The 18,466-nt window shown below is 37.0% G+C and overlaps 1 protein-coding gene across 2 annotated transcripts in view; it reads right to left on the reverse strand.

Moving 5' to 3' along the window:
* Window positions 1-14,727: 14,727 nt before the first annotated feature.
* The window catches only part of LOC103041895 (protein sel-1 homolog 3), a 30,112-nt gene continuing 26,373 nt past the window's right edge, over window positions 14,728-18,466 (reverse strand). The window contains exons 22-24 of one of the 2 annotated variants that reach the window (XM_007233408.4): window positions 17,837-18,018; window positions 17,246-17,531; window positions 14,728-15,868 (exon numbers count right to left, since the gene is read on the reverse strand). In XM_007233408.4, the coding sequence (XP_007233470.3) occupies window positions 17,278-17,531; window positions 17,837-18,018 (436 nt within the window). In that variant the 3' untranslated portion in view covers window positions 14,728-15,868; window positions 17,246-17,277. Of the gene's footprint in view, window positions 15,869-16,162; window positions 17,532-17,836; window positions 18,019-18,466 lie in introns of those variants that run through there. The other variant, XM_022677555.2, reaches the window with a different exon arrangement.

An 18,466-nucleotide genomic window follows, 5' to 3' on the forward strand; every position in this document is an offset into this window, starting at 1 on the left:
AGGTGTATGAGTATGAGTGAATATGAGTATGAGGGTGGGGGTGGGTGGTGTTGGTTGTAACCGGGTGGGGGTGGGTGGATAAGTGTGTAAAGTTAAACACTAGTCATAATTTCTCACTTGTAAAAATAATAAGGTCTTACAAATCAAAGAATGGCATAGTATAAAACAAGTATAGCTATTTATGATAGATTACTGTAAATCTGTGTTACAAAACCGTCTAGAAATGCAGCCGAGTAATTCTAAGGGTGAAACTGATGTACCCTTCCAGCCTCAGTGTTTTAAGTATGTACAATGTGAAGGTAAGGCTGGGAGATTAATTAAATTAATCTGATTTATTTAATTACTGTTTGAACGCGATTTTCAAAATTTAATAATCGAGAATATACAACTCTGGAAAAAAAAAAAAAACGTAGAGACCGTTTCAGTTTCTGAATCAGTTTCTCTGATTTTGCTATTTATAGGTATATGTTTAAGTAAAATGAACATTGTTGTTTTATCCTATAAACTACAAACAACATTAAAAATCAGACCTCAAATAATGCAAAGAAAACAAGTTCATATTCATAAAGTTTTAAGAGTTCAGAAATCAATATTTGGTGGAATAACCCTGGTTTTTAATCACAGTTTTCAGTTTTCATCTTGGCATGTTCTCCTCCACCAGTCTTACACACTGCTTTTGGATAACTTTATGCCTTTACTTCTGGTGCAGAAATTCAAGCAGTTCAGCTTTGGTTTGATGGCTTGTGATCATCCATCTTCCTCTTGATTATATTCCAGAGGTTTTTTAAATTGGTAAAATCAAATAAACTCAATTTTTAAATGGTCTCTTTTTTATATATACATCTGTATCACAATACAATTAATCACAACATGCTCAAATATTGTTAAACTGCTTGTTAGTCAGTCATTAACAAGTCAAACTGTCATTGTTTTTGCATCATGATTACTCACTTTTATCCAGTGATATAGCTTCAAAGAAGATGCTGATGTGTTTATTTGTCATAAGTAAGAACTAAATACTTAACTAAGAACTAAGGGGTGTGTAGGAAGCAGGGTGGATGCTGGGATGCTTTGTAATGAATGCATCACATGCAATATGTAACTTAAAGTGGTTGATCTCGAACCACACCCGCAGCAATACTGCAACTCTTATACAGCATATGCTGTAGGTCACGCTAAATATGAACATTTACCACATGACTTTATGAAAGTAATGTAAATACAGTCATAAAACGAATTCCACTCTTACATAATGCCGTTTGTTACAGTAAGACCCACAATACAGGATTTATAACATCCTAGTCACAACTGCTCTCTCAGAAATAAAGATGTTCCTACATTAGAATCGTAAAAAGTTAGAGAGCCTTTGTTCTAAAGCATTACTTAAAGAGCCTATTAAGAGTGTAGGATTTAAACCCAGGATTGGAACCCATAAAAAAACAATAGTGCCCCCCCTTATTGTAATGAGTGTATGTAATTTGCTTGTTTTCTCACTATTGTTATGTTCCAAACAAGTTGGTGCCCTCAATGCCCGTCACGCCATCAGCTAGCATAATCTTAACCTAAATGTTTACGCTAGACTGCCTGTTTGGATCGCAGTAATTATATGCCACGTGCCACCAGGCCAAATAAGAAGATTACATGGATACCTGAGAACCCTCACTGTGAAATATACATGCAGCATTTTAACAAAATACATATTTTCATATTATTTGAATAGAATCATTTTTATATTTTGGAAAAAGTAAAGGTATAAATTACATACACAGGTCAAACATAACATTATGACAATTGTTAGCTCCACTGAGCATATAGGAGCACTTTGTAGTTACAATTATAATTACAGACGGTAGTCTCCCTGTTTCTCTGCATACTTTATTATCCCCCTTTCACCCTGTTCTTTAATGGTCAGGACCCTTCAGGTTAGACCACCACAGAGCAGCTTTTATTTGAGTTGTGGGTCTATGAAAGTGGATCTCAGCACTGCAGTCACACTTACATTAGATTACGTTACATTACATTACATAGTATGCTTTTATCTAAAGCGATTTACAAATGATAAGGTACTTTAGCAATAGAGGACATAAAATTCCAAGGCAAACATTTTTGACAGGGCCTAAAGGAGACTAAAAGTGTAGTACTGGAATAGAGAAGAAAAAGAGGGAAGAAGGAAATGGGGTTAGAAGTAGTTAGTGTGTTAGAGGTGTTAGGAGAGTAAGTGCTATTTGAAGAGCTCAGTCTTCAGGAGTTTATTAAAGATAGCGAGAGATTCTCCTGATCTGGTAGTGGAAGGTAGTTTGTTCCACCATTGGGGAACTCTGTATGAGAACAGTCTGGATTGCTTTGTGTGAGTTTTTGGTAAAGTGAGTTGACGTTCATTGGAGGAGGACAGCGGACAGGAGGGCTTTGAATTTAATACAAGCAGCGGTAGCTAGTGGACCTTAATGAGCAGAGGGGTGACATGCCCATTTTAATTGGGTAGAAGTCCAGTCACTCTGCTGTGTTTTGGACCATCTGTACATTACATGGCAGCGTGATAAAATGTTTGTTGCACTGTGTGTGTACGAGTAGATCAGACACGACAGTGCTGCTGGGGTTTTTAAACAGATGCTGGGAATAGTGTGGAAGGAGGATGGTAGCCATAACCATGACAATGAGACACCATGTCCTCCATGGCCCTGATTAATCAGGCTAACGGGTATGGATACAGCATTAGTAATCATTTGGCTCTGAAGTGGAAAAGCGTTGCATACAGTTGCAAGAAAAAGTATGTGAACCCTTTGGGATTACTTGGATTTCTGCATAAATTGGTCATTAAATGTGTTCTGATTTTCATATAAGTCACAACAATAATCAAACACAGTCTGCTTAAACTAAAACCACACAAAAAAATTATGTTTGCATGGTTTTATTGAACACAGCATGTTATTATTCACAGTGCAGGGTGGAAAAAAGTATGTGAACCTTTGCATTTATATAACTATTGGACCCTCTTTATTAATAAGAGGCATTAATAATCTCAACCAAACCTTTCCTGTAGTTGCGGATCAGACCTGCACAAAGGTCAGTTGAGTTGAGGTCAGGACTCTTTAGCAGGCGTATTTTCTTCTGTTGAAGCCGTTCGGTTGTTGATTTACTTCTGTGTTTTGGGCCGTTGTCCTGTTGCATCATCCATCCTCTGTTGAGCTTCAGTTGGTGGACAGATGGTCTTAAGTTTTCCTGCAAAATGTCTTGATAAACTTGGGAATTCATTTTTCCGTTGATGAGGGCAATCTATCCAGGCCCTGATGCAGCAAAGCAGCCCGAAACCATGATGCCCCCTCCACCATGTTTCACAGTTGGGATGTTTTTGGGAGGTTTTGATGATGGTGAGCTGTGCCTTTTTTCTCCATATAGCGTTGTGTGTTCTTTCCAAACAACTCAATTTTGGTTTCATCTGTCCACAGTATATTTAGCCAGTACTGCTGTGGAACATTCAGGTGCTCTTTTGCAAACTTCAAATGTGCAGCAATGTTTTTTTTTGGACAGCAGTGGCTTCCTCTGTGGTGTTCTCCCATGAACTCCATTCTTGTTTAATGTTTTCCTTATTGTACATTTTTCAACAAACATGTTAGCATGTGCCAGAGATTTCTGTAAGTCTTCAGCTGACAATCTTGGATTCTTCCTCACCTCATTGATCATTCTGCACTGTGCTCTTGCAGTCATCTTTACAGGATGACCACTCTAGAGAGAGTAGCAACAGTGCTGAACTTTCTCCATTTGTGGACCATCTGTCTTACTGTGGACACATGAACATCAAGACTTTTAGAGATACTTTTATAACCCTTTCCAGCTTCATGCAAGTTAACAATTCTTGAACGTAGGTCTTCTGAGAGCTCTTTTGTGTGAGGTACGATTCACATCAAGCAATGCTTCTTAAGAACAGCAAACTTAAAACTGGTGTGTGTGTTTTTTTTAGGGCAGTGAATCTTAACATGTTGTGTTCAATAAAACCATGCAAACATGTAATTTTTGGTGTGGTCATATATTAAGCAGACTTTGTTTGTCTATTGTTGTGACTTGGGTGATCAGAAGATCAGAACACATTTAATGACCAATTTATGCAGAAATCCAAGTATAATCCCAAAGGGTTCACATACTTTTTCTTGCAACTGTAGACTCAAATATAATAGTTTAGCCTTATAGCTTAAAGCAAAAGCCCCTTAAACTCTGCTCTTTGAGATACTTTCTGATATTTCAGTCATTATAGCTCTTATACTGCAAGTTTTGAAATGCATTACAAATGATTAGGATAACACACATTTCAGTGAATGTGCACCATTGTTACCTTGGTGCAAAGCATAACACTACAAACCTTATTGGTGTGCTAGTACATATTAGTATTATGCTATCAGTGGTACTTTCTCATGTTTTTGACCTATCATAGCCCCCAGGCTTGTGCCTCTGTGAGCGTAAAAGTGACTTAACTCAGCTTTCTAATAATATCACGTCTTATCATGAGTTACCTCATGGGCTGTACCAGAGTTTCACACTCTCCTCTTTGATGTTGCCCAGCTTTATGAGGGGGTCTATCTGGGGATATCTGATGTTCTTTCAAATGTTTTTTCCAGAGAAGAACTTTGCTCTGATGAAGGACATTAGGGAGAGACTGAGAATACTATTAGGATGTGTAGCTTAGTGAGGGCAAAAACAGGGCAGTGACCCTGAAAAAAAGTTTGTATGTGTTTTATATCTGCCCCACATGAACTTAATGGTAATTATAAATCAAATGAATGTGTATATTATGCATGCATTACAACAAAATCGATGATATTTTTATTACTTCATTTTTTCAATTCACTTTAATGTGCACGTGCATGCAGGGCTGCACTGTAATGTAATCTCCTATCTAATGTAATAATGTAATCTCCAAAAAACATTTATCTCCAAAACAGCAACTTTACAGGAGAGAGAAAAAACCTTGTACACTTTTAATGGAAGTCAATGTAAAAAGACTTTATTTCAGGTCATTTTGAAGAGTTTCTATTGGTCCGTTCATCAAGAAATTTTGACACAGTGTAAGGGACTATTTGTCTGTTCAAATTATGTAGTAAACTAAAAATCTACAAAAATGGAGATATGTGTTTTTTATTGGACAGTGACAATATCCACTTAAGATTAAACTAGACTAAATAAACAAAGATTAAACTTTATTGTATATGTTCAAGCGTAAAACAAACTAGAAAAAAAAATAAGAACAGCAAATCAGACCAGGTAATCGGACAACAAACCAAACAGCCATAGTACTTGTATACAATTCATTTGGTCTTTATTGCGGAAACATGATTTTTTTTAATACAATGTTGATTACATGCATAAAATATAAAACCACATAAACATATAACAACTAAATTTGACTTTTTAAATTCCAATTTGGGTCACAATAAATATGTGATTTAAAACACCTAATCCATGAACATCCAGATCAGATTTGATGTGATGGAAAAAAGTGAGTAAGACGAAGAGAAAATGGGCATGCACAGAAGGTAAAAATAGCATAAGTAGAATGGAGAATATAAATATTTTAAAAATACGTATTGCAGCCACTCAACCATTTAACCAGTGGTTCCCAGTCCACCAGTACATTCAGTGATTCGATGAAGGAAAGCACTAAATTGTCTTGGTCACACTGAGGTCAAATAGTTAGATTTTTAGACAGGAATCATGTCCCATGACTTTTGCCATGCCCCATGGAACTAATGTCGTATGGACCTGTGGGACTCAGACAAGACATCCATAGTGACCATACTTGTGCTGGAAGCATTATTGGGTGCCCAGGTAGTGCTCTAACCACTGAGCCACCACTGGATGTGGAGCCAAATGCATATGGGGTTTCCTGCATTGAATGTAAATGTGATTTCTGCAGAGTTGCTAGTCTGTTCACAAGGACAATTCTAGCCAGACACAGCTGGTCACGATCATTACCGTGCACAGTGCTGTCCACAGTGGGTGATAATGCCTTCTGTTAAATATTTCTTGGTTCACACAGACACAGAATGCCTTACGCATCTGAAACTCACTATCAGGACTCGCTCCAACTCCAGTAATGTATGTTGGCTTGCCATCAGCTCACTGGCCAGTGTTCAAGGTTCGAGATAACACCTCCTAACTTATACAGGTGTGGTTGTTTCCAAGCCTCCCCCTGAGGTCGCACTTCATATTCCCTGTTCTTACGTGTTGTTTCAGCATATAATGCGATTGATTATTAGCTACTGAATTATTGCAGAAGCACAGTGAACCAACGTCACGGAAAATTCTGAACAGGGCTAGAGGTCGGGGTTTACCAACTGCGGCTTTCCTATTTGATTTGATTGGTCTTTATAATTACTGCAAGGTCTTCTTTCTGATGGGTCTCTAACTCTGCTGAGTAGAGCATCATTATCAGAATCGTTATCAGTTCATTTTTATTAGCCATTAAATGATTTTGTATCATAAACTTTAAGCTTCTGTTTCAGCAGAGAGAGCGAGATGCCCTCAGTAACACTTGAGCTTATTGGCACACAGCCCAATATTTTCCAGACTTAAAGCCAAGCTTGCAATTTTTGTGCTCTAACATAACTGATATGTCACATTTATTAATGAACAATAGCTTACCTTCATCTGTGCTGTTACTCTGCTAAACACCAATATGACCTAGGGCTGGGCGATACAGAATAAATCTTATCACAAAAAAGTTTTCCATATCAGTCAATATCAATATATATCACAATATAAATCAATCCTTCTCCTTTAATAGTCGCCAGAAATTAATTCAATTTAATATCCTTCATCGGATATACGTTACTCCTGAAAGGCTCCACCCCATGAATAATGACTTCTCAATATATTCCCCTAGATGTAAAGTGGCCGTTGGAAAGTTATCACACATGCTGTGGTCTTGTCCAAATCTGGAGGAGTATTGGAGGGCAGTTCTAAATGTTATCTTGGAGGTCACTAAAGTGGATTTACCTCTGTCACTTAGACTCATCTTGCTAGGAGATGAATCTACAGTATATTTCAAGATCAGAAAGAGAGGAACCTTGAGTTTTATTAAGATGTCACTCCTGGCTGCAAAAAAAATGTATTACCATCAAATGGAAATCACCTGAACCTCTTGATATCTTGCTGTGGCTGAAAGAGCTGTCTTCCTATATCCCACCAGAAAGAATCATTTTCATTTTCAATATAAGGAAAAATCTAAACTGGTTTATGAATATTGGGGATATTTTATAATATACTTAAAATCCAGGACAATATTTGTAATCGAGTTGCTGTTACGGACTGTATTTGTGGACCTGTAATTTTATTTACTAGTATGCTGGCTCTGCTCTGTGGATTTCTTTACATCTTATTTGCTACTTTGTTTGCTTTTCCCTTTTTTTTTTCTTCTGTGGACTTTCATGACACTGTGTGGGTGGGGTGGGGTGGGTGTTGTTGGGGTGGGGTGGATGTCAGTGGGGTGGGAGTGAGTGTGGTGGGGTGGTAGTGGGTGTTGGTGGGGTGGGTGTGGTGTGGTGGATTAATTGTGTTTATTTGGAAGTATCTGTCATATGTAATATCGCTATGATTGTTTAAAAGGAAAGCAATAAATATATTGATAAAAAAAAGAAATGTGATCACAGAACAGAATCAGGCAAAACATTAAACATAGAAAATACAGAATACAGAACCCTCAGTGAGCACAGAGGCAAGGAAAAACTCCCTCAGAGCTGCAGGAGGAGGAAGAAACATTGGGAGGACCAAGACTCACATATAAGGGGGGACCATCCTACCACTGGTCAAATTGCTTTTAAATTCATTTTAAAAAGTCTTTTATACATTTAAATAGGTTTTATATATTCAGTTGTATAGCACCAGCAGTGGAAGAACCAGTATGTAGCATGTTGTAACACTAACACTGGATGCTGGACAGCTGATCTATGGTGGGTGATGGGGAACACTGACTTCAGAAATGTGTGTTTAGTCATTATTGGACTCATTTAATTTAATGTATACTGGGTCCAAAATACCAAGCAGCAAAAGAACAACAAATATACCCCACACCCTACCTGTTTGGTCCTTAAATAAAATGATATTTAATAAAATAATTATTCTCCCCCCTGAATGCAGGCTACTACATAAAGCAAATTATAAAGCAACAGTTTATCACAGTGTTAATCTTACAGGTGATTTTGATTTAGTTTTAGTCTTAGTATTTTGAGTGGCCGGGTTATATAACTCACCTGTGAACGGCAAAAGAGCTAGCGTTTAGCGGGGGTTAGCAGCAAATGATTATACAGCTCCAGCAGTGCTAGCCGGGGTTAGCAGCAGGCTACAGTCCCATAATACTCATTTCTGAACTGCAAAAGAGCTAGCGCTTAGCAGCTAATGCTAATATTGCTGAAGAGAAACTGAAGCTCCTGTATAATGCTGTACTGCAGCAGAGTGGCTTTACTGCTCCTTAATACCTGACTGGTTAAATTCATACATAATGTGCACCAGATAATAAGGAACACTGAGGATCTTTGGGAAAATGAAAGGATTTTAAGTGCGCCTGACAGCGAGAAAAATACGATACATAAAAAGTAGGATATATTTCAGTTATTCACCATAAAACCATAGTAAATTATTGTCAAACCAGCTGTGGCAAACTCAAAATGTTTAATTTGTTTTTTTATTTGATTTGATTTGCTTTGAAATAGTGCAGACTTTTCTGAATGTTTCACTGGAACATCGTCAACGTTAGTGTGAAGTCATTTCCAGCTCCAACTTCAGACTTCTGAGGTAAACAGAACGTAGCATTACTATGTAGCATGTGGAGTTTGCTAACTTTTTTGGTTAATATTAGCAAGACAAGCTAGCTAGGTTGTGCTGCCAGCTGTAAGTACATTATTTTTTAAGGAGGGAGATTATGCTTCATAAATATACATATTTAGGTACTTTTTGTGCTGAGAGTTAATTTGCTAAAACATACAATTTCTTACTTTTCTAAAAAGTTAGAAAGCACAGGTTCTGAGCAGCACAAACATCTGAGCATTCGCGTTATCCTTATCATCTTTTACAAAAACAGCCATGTGTGGTCAGTGGTTTAAGTGACCATTTGCATAACTATCAGCTGAGCAGGTGGGACAATTAGGCTACACTGGGGTCTGCAAAGCTCGGGGACCATGGAAACCCATTACACATGATAAATTAGCCCTAAGTTGTTTTCTGACATTATAAATGAATACTGAGTCATCCAGACTATGAAGAAACACATTAGGAATCATGTAGTAAAATAAAAGTGTTTAACAAACCATAATACTATGTGAAGCATTTAGGAGCTCTTATCTGGGGAGCTGTTAACTTGGCCGGTAACTGATGAACTAATCCTGTGCAACAGAGGTAACTCTTGCTCTTCCCTTCCAGTCCTGATGAGTGCCAGTTTCATCATAATGTTTTTGATTGTCTTTGTGACTGCATTTGAACATACTTTTAAAGCTCTTCAAATGTTTCATCATTTTTTTACTTTACTTAGTTGAGCAGTTCTTGCCATAATATGGATTAGAACATTACTCAAATAGGTATATTCTCTGTACACCTGTAACTATACCTCTTCACGACTTTACAACCACATCATAAAGCTGAATGAGAAAATGCCAAAATGTGCAAAGCTGCTTTTTCGTTTACTAAATAATTCCATATGTTTTTCTTCATAGTTATTAATCTTCTATGTAGAATATTTTTCAAACCACTGATTAAAAAAAAAGTGTCCAACTTTTGACTCATACTGTATGAGAGAGCATTTGGAGATCCAATAACCTCATGTTCCAACAGCTGTATTTACCTACATTTTTTCTGATTCCCAATTGCATACTAATAACTACACACTAATACTAAGCTATATCAACTCGAAATTTTATAAGCTTTAAATATACTTATCTTAATAGTGTGGGTTTGGCAGATTAGTACATTAAATATTAACGTATTTACAGCTTTGTATTAACATGAAGTGATGAAGCATGACACGTTCTCCAGCAGTTTTTTTTTTCCATTTTATTTCTTTATTTTTTTATTGTTCCAGGCATGAGTAGTTTCTCCCTTTTTGTTTTTGCATTGCATTGTGGGATAGTAATGTTCATAATAACCACACTGAATAACTGACTGGTTCTGAGTATGTATCATGTAAATTTAAGTTTACACAACTTTGACACTTTTATCTATACCACATGATACACACTCAGAAACTAGTTAGTATTAGTAATTAGTACTCAATTGGGACACACCTTCTGATCCAGGCTTGCTCCTAGAAGTTTGTCCTTTAGTGAACTTTCAACTTTCTCCTGCAGCGTGATTGTAGCATTCAGATGTTTTGAGGTTTTGACTTTTGCTTTTCAGAAGAAAATACAGTTCTGGAGGGACTGAATCATCACCATGGCTGAGACAATGTGAGAGATGTCAGCACATTATCTCAGATTGAGTAATCAAGCTCTTTAATAACTCACCTATTAGAGCTCACACTATATCACCTCACCTGGAGAGTAATCAAGACCATAACTGGGAGGGGAGGGAGCTTTCTTATAAACATCTGACAAAGTGCACCGGGTTCAGGATTGCGCCATATTTGTTTCTGTCATTACTGCCTTCTGATCGTAAAAGTAAAAGCTGGTTTAAACACTGTTTTTAGAGCCTGTGCAGGAGTGCTTCATCACTTCAGTACAAAAGCCTGGTAAACTATCATTTGTAATCTTAAAGTCTTTAGCTTTAATTCCATTTAATCACACATTTAAAAAAAGAAAGGCAAGAAAGAAAATATAATATTTTATATTATTCTTTATTTGCATTAATGCAACCCATAAAGGTGCCTCCATTAAAATGTTTCGTTCCATTTTGGCCTTATTAATAATAATATTAAAATTATATTATTCATTGAGTTGAATCTTCATCTGCTGAATCCAGATCTTAACAGTTCATCCACACTTCAAACACGGTTATTTAGGGTACTTTAATAAAGGCAATAACTCCATAGAACCAGAAGTGGAATCCAAAATGCTTTAAAGGTATGGATAAAAAATGTCAGGACTAAAAACGTGTTTCTTTTGGAAATGTAATTGAGTAAAAATATTAGTAGTATATGTATATTATTATAGTATAAGTATATATAGTATAGTATTTTCAAATAATAAATAAATATTACATATGATACTAAGTGTTCTTTGGCTTCCATAGTAGGTTCTATTTCTGATGCTTCATAGAATCATTTTTAAAAATGTTTTTAAGAACTACATTTAGTAAGAGATTTTCCTTATATATAAAGAAGCACTAAAGCACTGATTCATTGAAAGAACTGATTTTTTTTTTTCGTTTTCATGGTCCTTTATAGCAGTGGTTCCCAACTCTGGTCCATTGTAATGTTTGCTCCCTACCAAACTCATCTCATGCAACTAATCAGCCCCTTCTAAGTTAAAAGTAGAAGAACCTCAAATGAGGAGGACAGGGTTTATTCTGGATACAGTGTGGGTGGCTGGTTAGTTGGACAACTGGTGGATTAGCTAGGTAATGGTTAGGCTTATTAGTTGGTTGGCTTGTTAGTTATATAGTTGGCTGGTTGGCTAACTATAGTTAAATGCTTAGATAGTTGGTTGACTTCATGGTAAGTTAGTAGGTGATCAACTGGTTGGTTGGTTAGCTAGATAGTTGGTAAGCTGATCACTTTGTTGGTTGGCTTGTTAGTTATATAGTTGTCTGGTTAAACTGTTTGCTTATCTAGTTAATTGTTTAGACAGTTGGTCGACTCTATGGTTAGTTAGTAGTTGATCGACTGGTTGGTTGGTTAGCTAGATAGGTGGTAAGTTGATTAGTTGGTTGGCTTGTTAGTTATATAGTTGGCTGGTTAAATTCTTTGCTGATTATCTAGCTAATTGTTTAGATAGTTGGTTCGACTCCATGGTTAGTTAGTATGTGATCTGGTCGGTAGTAGTAGGTGATCAACCAGTTGGTCTGCTGAATCTGGAGCTCAACAGATCACAACAATTCTTTCAACATCCTCAAAAATGCCATTTTAATGAATGATTACTCACTCATGAAATACTGCATGAATTTATGCTATTTCATGTACCCTTATTGTAAAGTGTTACCAAGAACTCTATGTATAGTAATAACTCTATTGAGCCATCATAAAATAAAGATCTATTTAAAGTGTAATTACTTTGCTTGGTTAAATAATACTTCATAGGCAGAAAAGGTGCTATTATGGTACAGTTCTATTGTACTGTTGTCTATTCTATTGTGCACATGGTTTAGTCATAGAACCCTTTTGTGTACAGTGGCAGGTGTTAGAAGGTGAAAGTGTATTTACTGAAAATGAAGTGTCTCAAAACACTAATTAAAACAACTGCAGCAACAAAACCACGTGGCACACGTGAGGATCATGTGCAGGAGATTAAATTTAATGTGCACACATCTCTTCACATAACATGTTTGTTTTTAGATGACTTTAACTCAGCGTAAAATCATGCAAAATCAGCATAAATATGCTTGGAGATACTTAGGCATTAATCGCTCTCAGTGACGACGTGTTTTGTCTGTCTATTTTGAATTTTGTACACTATGATATGAATCATCAGGCCCAGAAAGATAAAAAAAAAGGCAAATGAATCAAGACGCAATCTAAAGACAGCGGAATATCACTATGTAGGCCCACAGCCTGAAGCAAAAGTTTCTTGTTGTGCAGAGCTAAGACTTAAATGACTGTTATTGTCCTTGAATGAACCCCCTTATGGACAAAAATAGTACTTATACGTGTTTTTCCGTGTCACCTCAAAGGTAAATTACAGCCGTTCATACAGATATGGTTATGGCCTGGACTCTGGAGAGGAAGACAGTGTTGTAAAGGCTGGGTGGTATTCTCTCTCTGTCCCTCAGGGTAAAAAAAAAAACAGAAAACAACCACATTGGTGACATCAGAGACCAGGCCATGGAGGCTGAGGTATTCCCTTCCATGAACTTTGACTCAAGACTCGAGTCAGAGGCAGTAGAGCACAATAATGTCTGTATGCGGACAAAACAACAAAGAAAAACACAGGGGGCCTTGTTATTACACTCCCATGTTTGGACAGGCTGACCCCAGGTCTGAACTCTATTTCAGTAAATGTAGCATTCTAAACACGGACAGCGTCATGAAAACACTGAGATGTGTAATGTAGACCGATCAAGCAGAACTTTATGACCACTTTCTAGTTTTTCAATGATAAGGAACCCACAGGACCACCAAGGACCCCCTGTTGGAGGTGGTGGGTCATCACAGCACTGCAGTGACACTAATAAACATGGTGTGTTAGTAGTGTGTGTTGTGCTGCTATGAGTGAATCAGACTCAGCAGTGCTGCTGGAGTTTTTAAACACTGCTGTGTCTGATCCATCCCATAACCAACATGACACACACACTAAATCACCATCACTATGCCACTGTCACAGCAGTGCTAAGAATACAAGAATAATACAGTATGCAGAGAAACAGATACAGGACTACAGCCTTCAATTGTAGAACTACAAATTGTCCTGTATGCCCAGTGGAGCTGAAAAAAAAAAAAAAAAGATAATGGGTGTAGAAAACAAGGATAAACAAATCATAATGTTATGCTTGACCAGTGTAGATGGCAGCTCTTTTAAGTGTGCTATAATGTGAATAAATATATAGATATCAAATCTATAACACCCAATTTTTTACTGTATTGTGACAAGAGACGTGAACTTACAGTCATATCACTTTAAATCACTTTATCATTCCGCGAATCTAATCAGATAGATCAGAAAATCAGTAAAGTAACACAATTTAAAGGACACCCGACCTTACTGTACTGTACTGTAATGGTACTTCAGGCCAAGCTGCAGGTCAATAAACAATATGGGTGTGTACATCTTTCAACACGTAGCTGAAAAAAGTTATATAATTTTTTAAGCGATAAAAGAGGGAGTCAGCAATTTATGGATAGATGGACATATAGATAACAACAATAGGTATTGTAACCTTGTCAGATATTAAATTGGTATTGTGCATTTAGAGATAGGGGCCTCTTTCAATACTGGGTAGAGAGGTGGATGGATATGAGTAATGGACAGAGATATGCAATGTCTAAAAAGAATTTAGGTTTCAACAATAGGTATATACGAATGGATGGATGGACAGTAATTGTTACTGTACCACAAGAAAGAAAACTTCAATTAAATTATACAATAATTTTAACCAAAGCATTTAGAAAGAGTTAGCTTTTAAAAAGAGGTAGATGGATAGATGGTTAAATGGATGAATAGAAGGAAGGAAGGAAGGAAGGAAGGAAGACTGGATGGCTGGATAGATGGCAATAATAGTTATTGTACCATTGTAAGACATTTAAATTACACAATTTATAAACACGCATTTTTGAAGAGGCAGCTTTAAACAATCGGTAGCTGGGTAAATTGATAGATTGATGGACAAAAGGAAGGAAGGGTGGATGGATGGATGGGTGACAATATTAGTTATTGTACCCAGCAAAGGGACTGAAGCTATACAAATTCTGTAGGCATTTAAAAAAATGTCATTTTTACAATAAGTATAGATAGATTAAAAAATGGATGGATCTATCCACCTTTCACCAAGAAGTAAATGAATAGATGTTTAGATAGATGGATGGATGGACAGACAGACTATATTGTTAGTTATTGTACCCAGGGAGGAAATTAAAATTATACAATATCAATAGAGCATATATGGAGTTTCAACATTTAATGATTAGTTGGATAATGGTTGATGGTTGAATACATCAATAACATCAATAAGCTCCTGTATCCAGGAATTTACTGAAGTTCAGTAAAGCATATAGCAGATTCAACATTTAACAATTAAATGAATGGATGAATGGAAAGATGGCGGGATGGATATATCAGGAGCAGAAATAGGAATAAGGAATAAGTTGTACAATTATTATAGAACATAAAGGTGAGAGTCAGCTTCCAATTCAGGATTGTATTAATGGATTGAGGGGTAGATCAAATTAATATTTATTTTTTAATTAGTAGTCAATATTATAATTTTTTTAAACATTTGGGGGGTGTTAGCTTGTATCATTTTTTAAGATATAGTGGATTAGAGACTCTCCTTATCGCACATTACTTTTTACAACTGCAAATGTCCAACTTTTATTTACCATCATCGTCGTTAACATCACTATTATCTTTACCATGAGTCACCAGTCATTAAAAAGGAGGGATAATAAGTATATAAGTGATCAGTTATGTCCCTATGGGGAAGCTGTTCTTTAGTAAGAGCTGCTCGTGCTCCCCCTGGTGATTCACTGGTGGATTTACCCAGCAGATCATTAGTAGAGCTTTGACTCCCTCTAGTGGTGAAATTAGACATTCACATGAAATAATTAACACAGTGCTTTATTAGTTTTATTCTGATCTTTATAGACTTGACCCAGATTGGATTGTATTTACTGGTAGTTACAGTGGTTGCAGTCATGGCTTTGAACGTGATACTGACTTGGATCATTTGGATGGTGATTTGGATGATGATGATGGTGATCATAACAACAAGAACAATAATAATAATATTATCAGAACTATCAAGAAGATCTCCAATTAAAAAATTGATTATGTTTTAAAGGGTGACCTAGATCATGCAGAACCATAAATATCAGCTTTAACCTTCACACAGCAGAACCTCAGCCTATGTTCTTGTTCAGGTAAGGACTTCCCTGCCCATATAAGCACAGTGAAAAAGTGTTCCGGATCCTGAGGTATGCACCCATTATCTATGAGCGTTATCAGCATAATCAGTGGGCCCATCCTGTGCTCGTATGGCCTTGCGTACTCCTACACTCACACAGTTTTACGCATTAGTCCTTGACCTGCAGAAAGAAAGATAAGGTCATAATTAATCCAGTCAGCATGCTCAGGTGAGTCTCTTGTGTTTGGAACATGGGCTAGGTGGGCTACAGGTGGGCAATGGGCCCTGAAACTGGGACCCAGATTTTAATGGGCTTCACCAATGAACCTCATCATGACTGACTACCTTAATCCCAAATGGGTCCCATCTAGGCCCCATGTCCAGATTAGTCCATGTTTAACCCCTTCTTGACCCATCATTGACTCACTGACATCCACTGACCCTCACATATAGAGTCAACACTAACACTGTGTGGTGAATATGGTATTAATGACTTTATTCTATTAAAACAAGAACAAACAAACAGCTTAAATATTTACTTATTAACATCTATCCATGCTTTTGTATCATCATTACTGTTTCAATATCATTATTACAATTCTTAACTTGTTTATATAGCTTTTTGGATAGACCATTGAAGCATATATGTATATATACCTGAGTGGGGATACCAGTGTTTGTTTGTATCAAATGTGTCTTGACCAATTGACAGCACTGGGAGGTCAGTGATCAGTTATGTTAATTAGATTTTTCCAGCAAACCTTTCCTTTAAGAAATATAATGATTTGTGGTCAAGCACAACAGGTTACGTATGGCCTTTTTGAAATCAAATTAAAACAAACAAACATAAAACACATTAATCAGATCTGACTTCAATGCCGCTGTTTACACCTGGTCACTTCATGTGAATAGTAAGTATCTGGATTATATCCTGGTAAGATTTTAACCACATGCATTTACACTTGGTATTCAATTGTGTGTCCAGTTAACCTGATTTGTGGTAGGGATGGAATATGAAAATTAGCTTTGTTCACTGCAATTATTACTGGTTTAAACTGGTTTGAGTGATCTGTGTCTCAGATCACCTCCTGAAATGGTTTGAGTGATCGGATTTTAATGTTTTAAACGTGTCTCAGACCACCTACAAAAGTGGTTTGAGTGACTGACTGTTGTTTGTATAAAAGAGGTTTGAGTGATTTGTATCTGTAAGAGTCTGTGTTAGGAATAGAATATGCAAATTAGCTTGGTTCAGAGCAATTATTACTGGTTTAAAGTGGTTTAAGTGATCTGCGTCTCAGACCACCTCCTGAAATGGTTTAAAAGACAAGTTTTGTATCTGTTTAAAAAGTGTCTCAGATCACCATTTGAACTGGTTTTGTGTTCCCGGACTTATATCTGTTTTAATTCAATGTGAAAATGGCCATTTCCTAATTTGAAAACTAAAAAAATAAAAAGTTGTATTTAGTGTGGAGTTTTCTTTACCTGAACCTCCTTTATTTTTAAAAGTACATGTAAAAAAACATTTCTTGCACCCCTGAGTATAAAAGTCAAACCTCACCAATACTAGCTCTGTCTGTTCAAACTCTTCATTTAAAACAGGTGAGTCACGAACATGATACACAGGGCGCACACACACACTCCTGTTGCCGTGATCACCAGATCTGCTGCCTCTTGCAGTTGTTGTCTGTTCTGAATCGAATGAGAGCGGCCATTCTGTTCCAAATGAGTGAGTCCTGGGGGAAATTGAGGTCCTCTCTGATGAGATGCTGCTGTGTCCAGACTTTCCACACCTGTTTGATTGACAGGATCTAACTGTCTCACTGAGTAATATGCAGAGTAATGGGCTGGAGAAAAAGCAAGAAACAATTTAATTAATTATTTAATGCCATGAAAAGACTGCAGCACATTATAACTGACTGTTACTGGAATTTCTCAGATAAAAACAGTAGTAGCCATCATTTGACCCACAGATTATAAATGCAAATTGTGCAGATGCGTGTCCAAACGTGCACACCTCACAAGAACAGTGGTTAAAGTTTTAATTTTGGTCTGGAAAATTTCAGTCCAGCTATTTCAAGAGACATTCTGATTGTTTTTAACCAGGATTCTTCTAACTGTTACATGCTAAAGGATAAGAAGATTAGCTTACAGAGAGCACTCCGTATGCTGATGCCCAGCACAAACAAGAAGAGAGTGGTTAGGGTCCCCCAAACCAGGATCAGCTGTGTGCTGCTGTGAGTGAAGTTCTGCCATGCCTTTCCCAACTGTATTCTGAACAGAGCCAGAGAGCACGGACTTATATCATCCTTCACTCCTTCAAAATCCCTGCACCTGCGGTGGGTAGCAGAAAGAGCACAGTGAGATAAATTCATATTACACACATACTGTACTGTACACAAGCCTACTTATACATAAGAACACTTGTTGAATTGCCAAAATTATAGCTGTATTGTTTCCAGGTTAAAATTCAGGTTTGTTCTAATGTAGTGTTCTACTTTATGAGTATAAACCTCTAACCTGATCTAAGTCACTAGAATCCACTCTGTGCACAAGATGGCAAAGATAGATACCTAACATTCGGGTAGCAAGTGGAAAGCATACTAGTTTCCGGTTGGAGTTGTTGTGGGGAGAACTGCCGGCAGAAGTACAGAGTAATAGCGACGAGTGTTTTGAAGCCCTTCTCTCTCTTATTCCTGGGTGCTGCTGTGGAAGCTTGCACGATGCGCTGAACATCATTTATCGTTATTTTTGGTAAGTCCTGGAGAGATAGCGTGTAGAA

The sequence above is a fragment of the Astyanax mexicanus genome, chromosome 13 (genome assembly GCF_023375975.1).
Source record: "Astyanax mexicanus isolate ESR-SI-001 chromosome 13, AstMex3_surface, whole genome shotgun sequence".
NCBI classification, from domain to species: Eukaryota; Metazoa; Chordata; class Actinopteri; order Characiformes; family Acestrorhamphidae; genus Astyanax; species Astyanax mexicanus.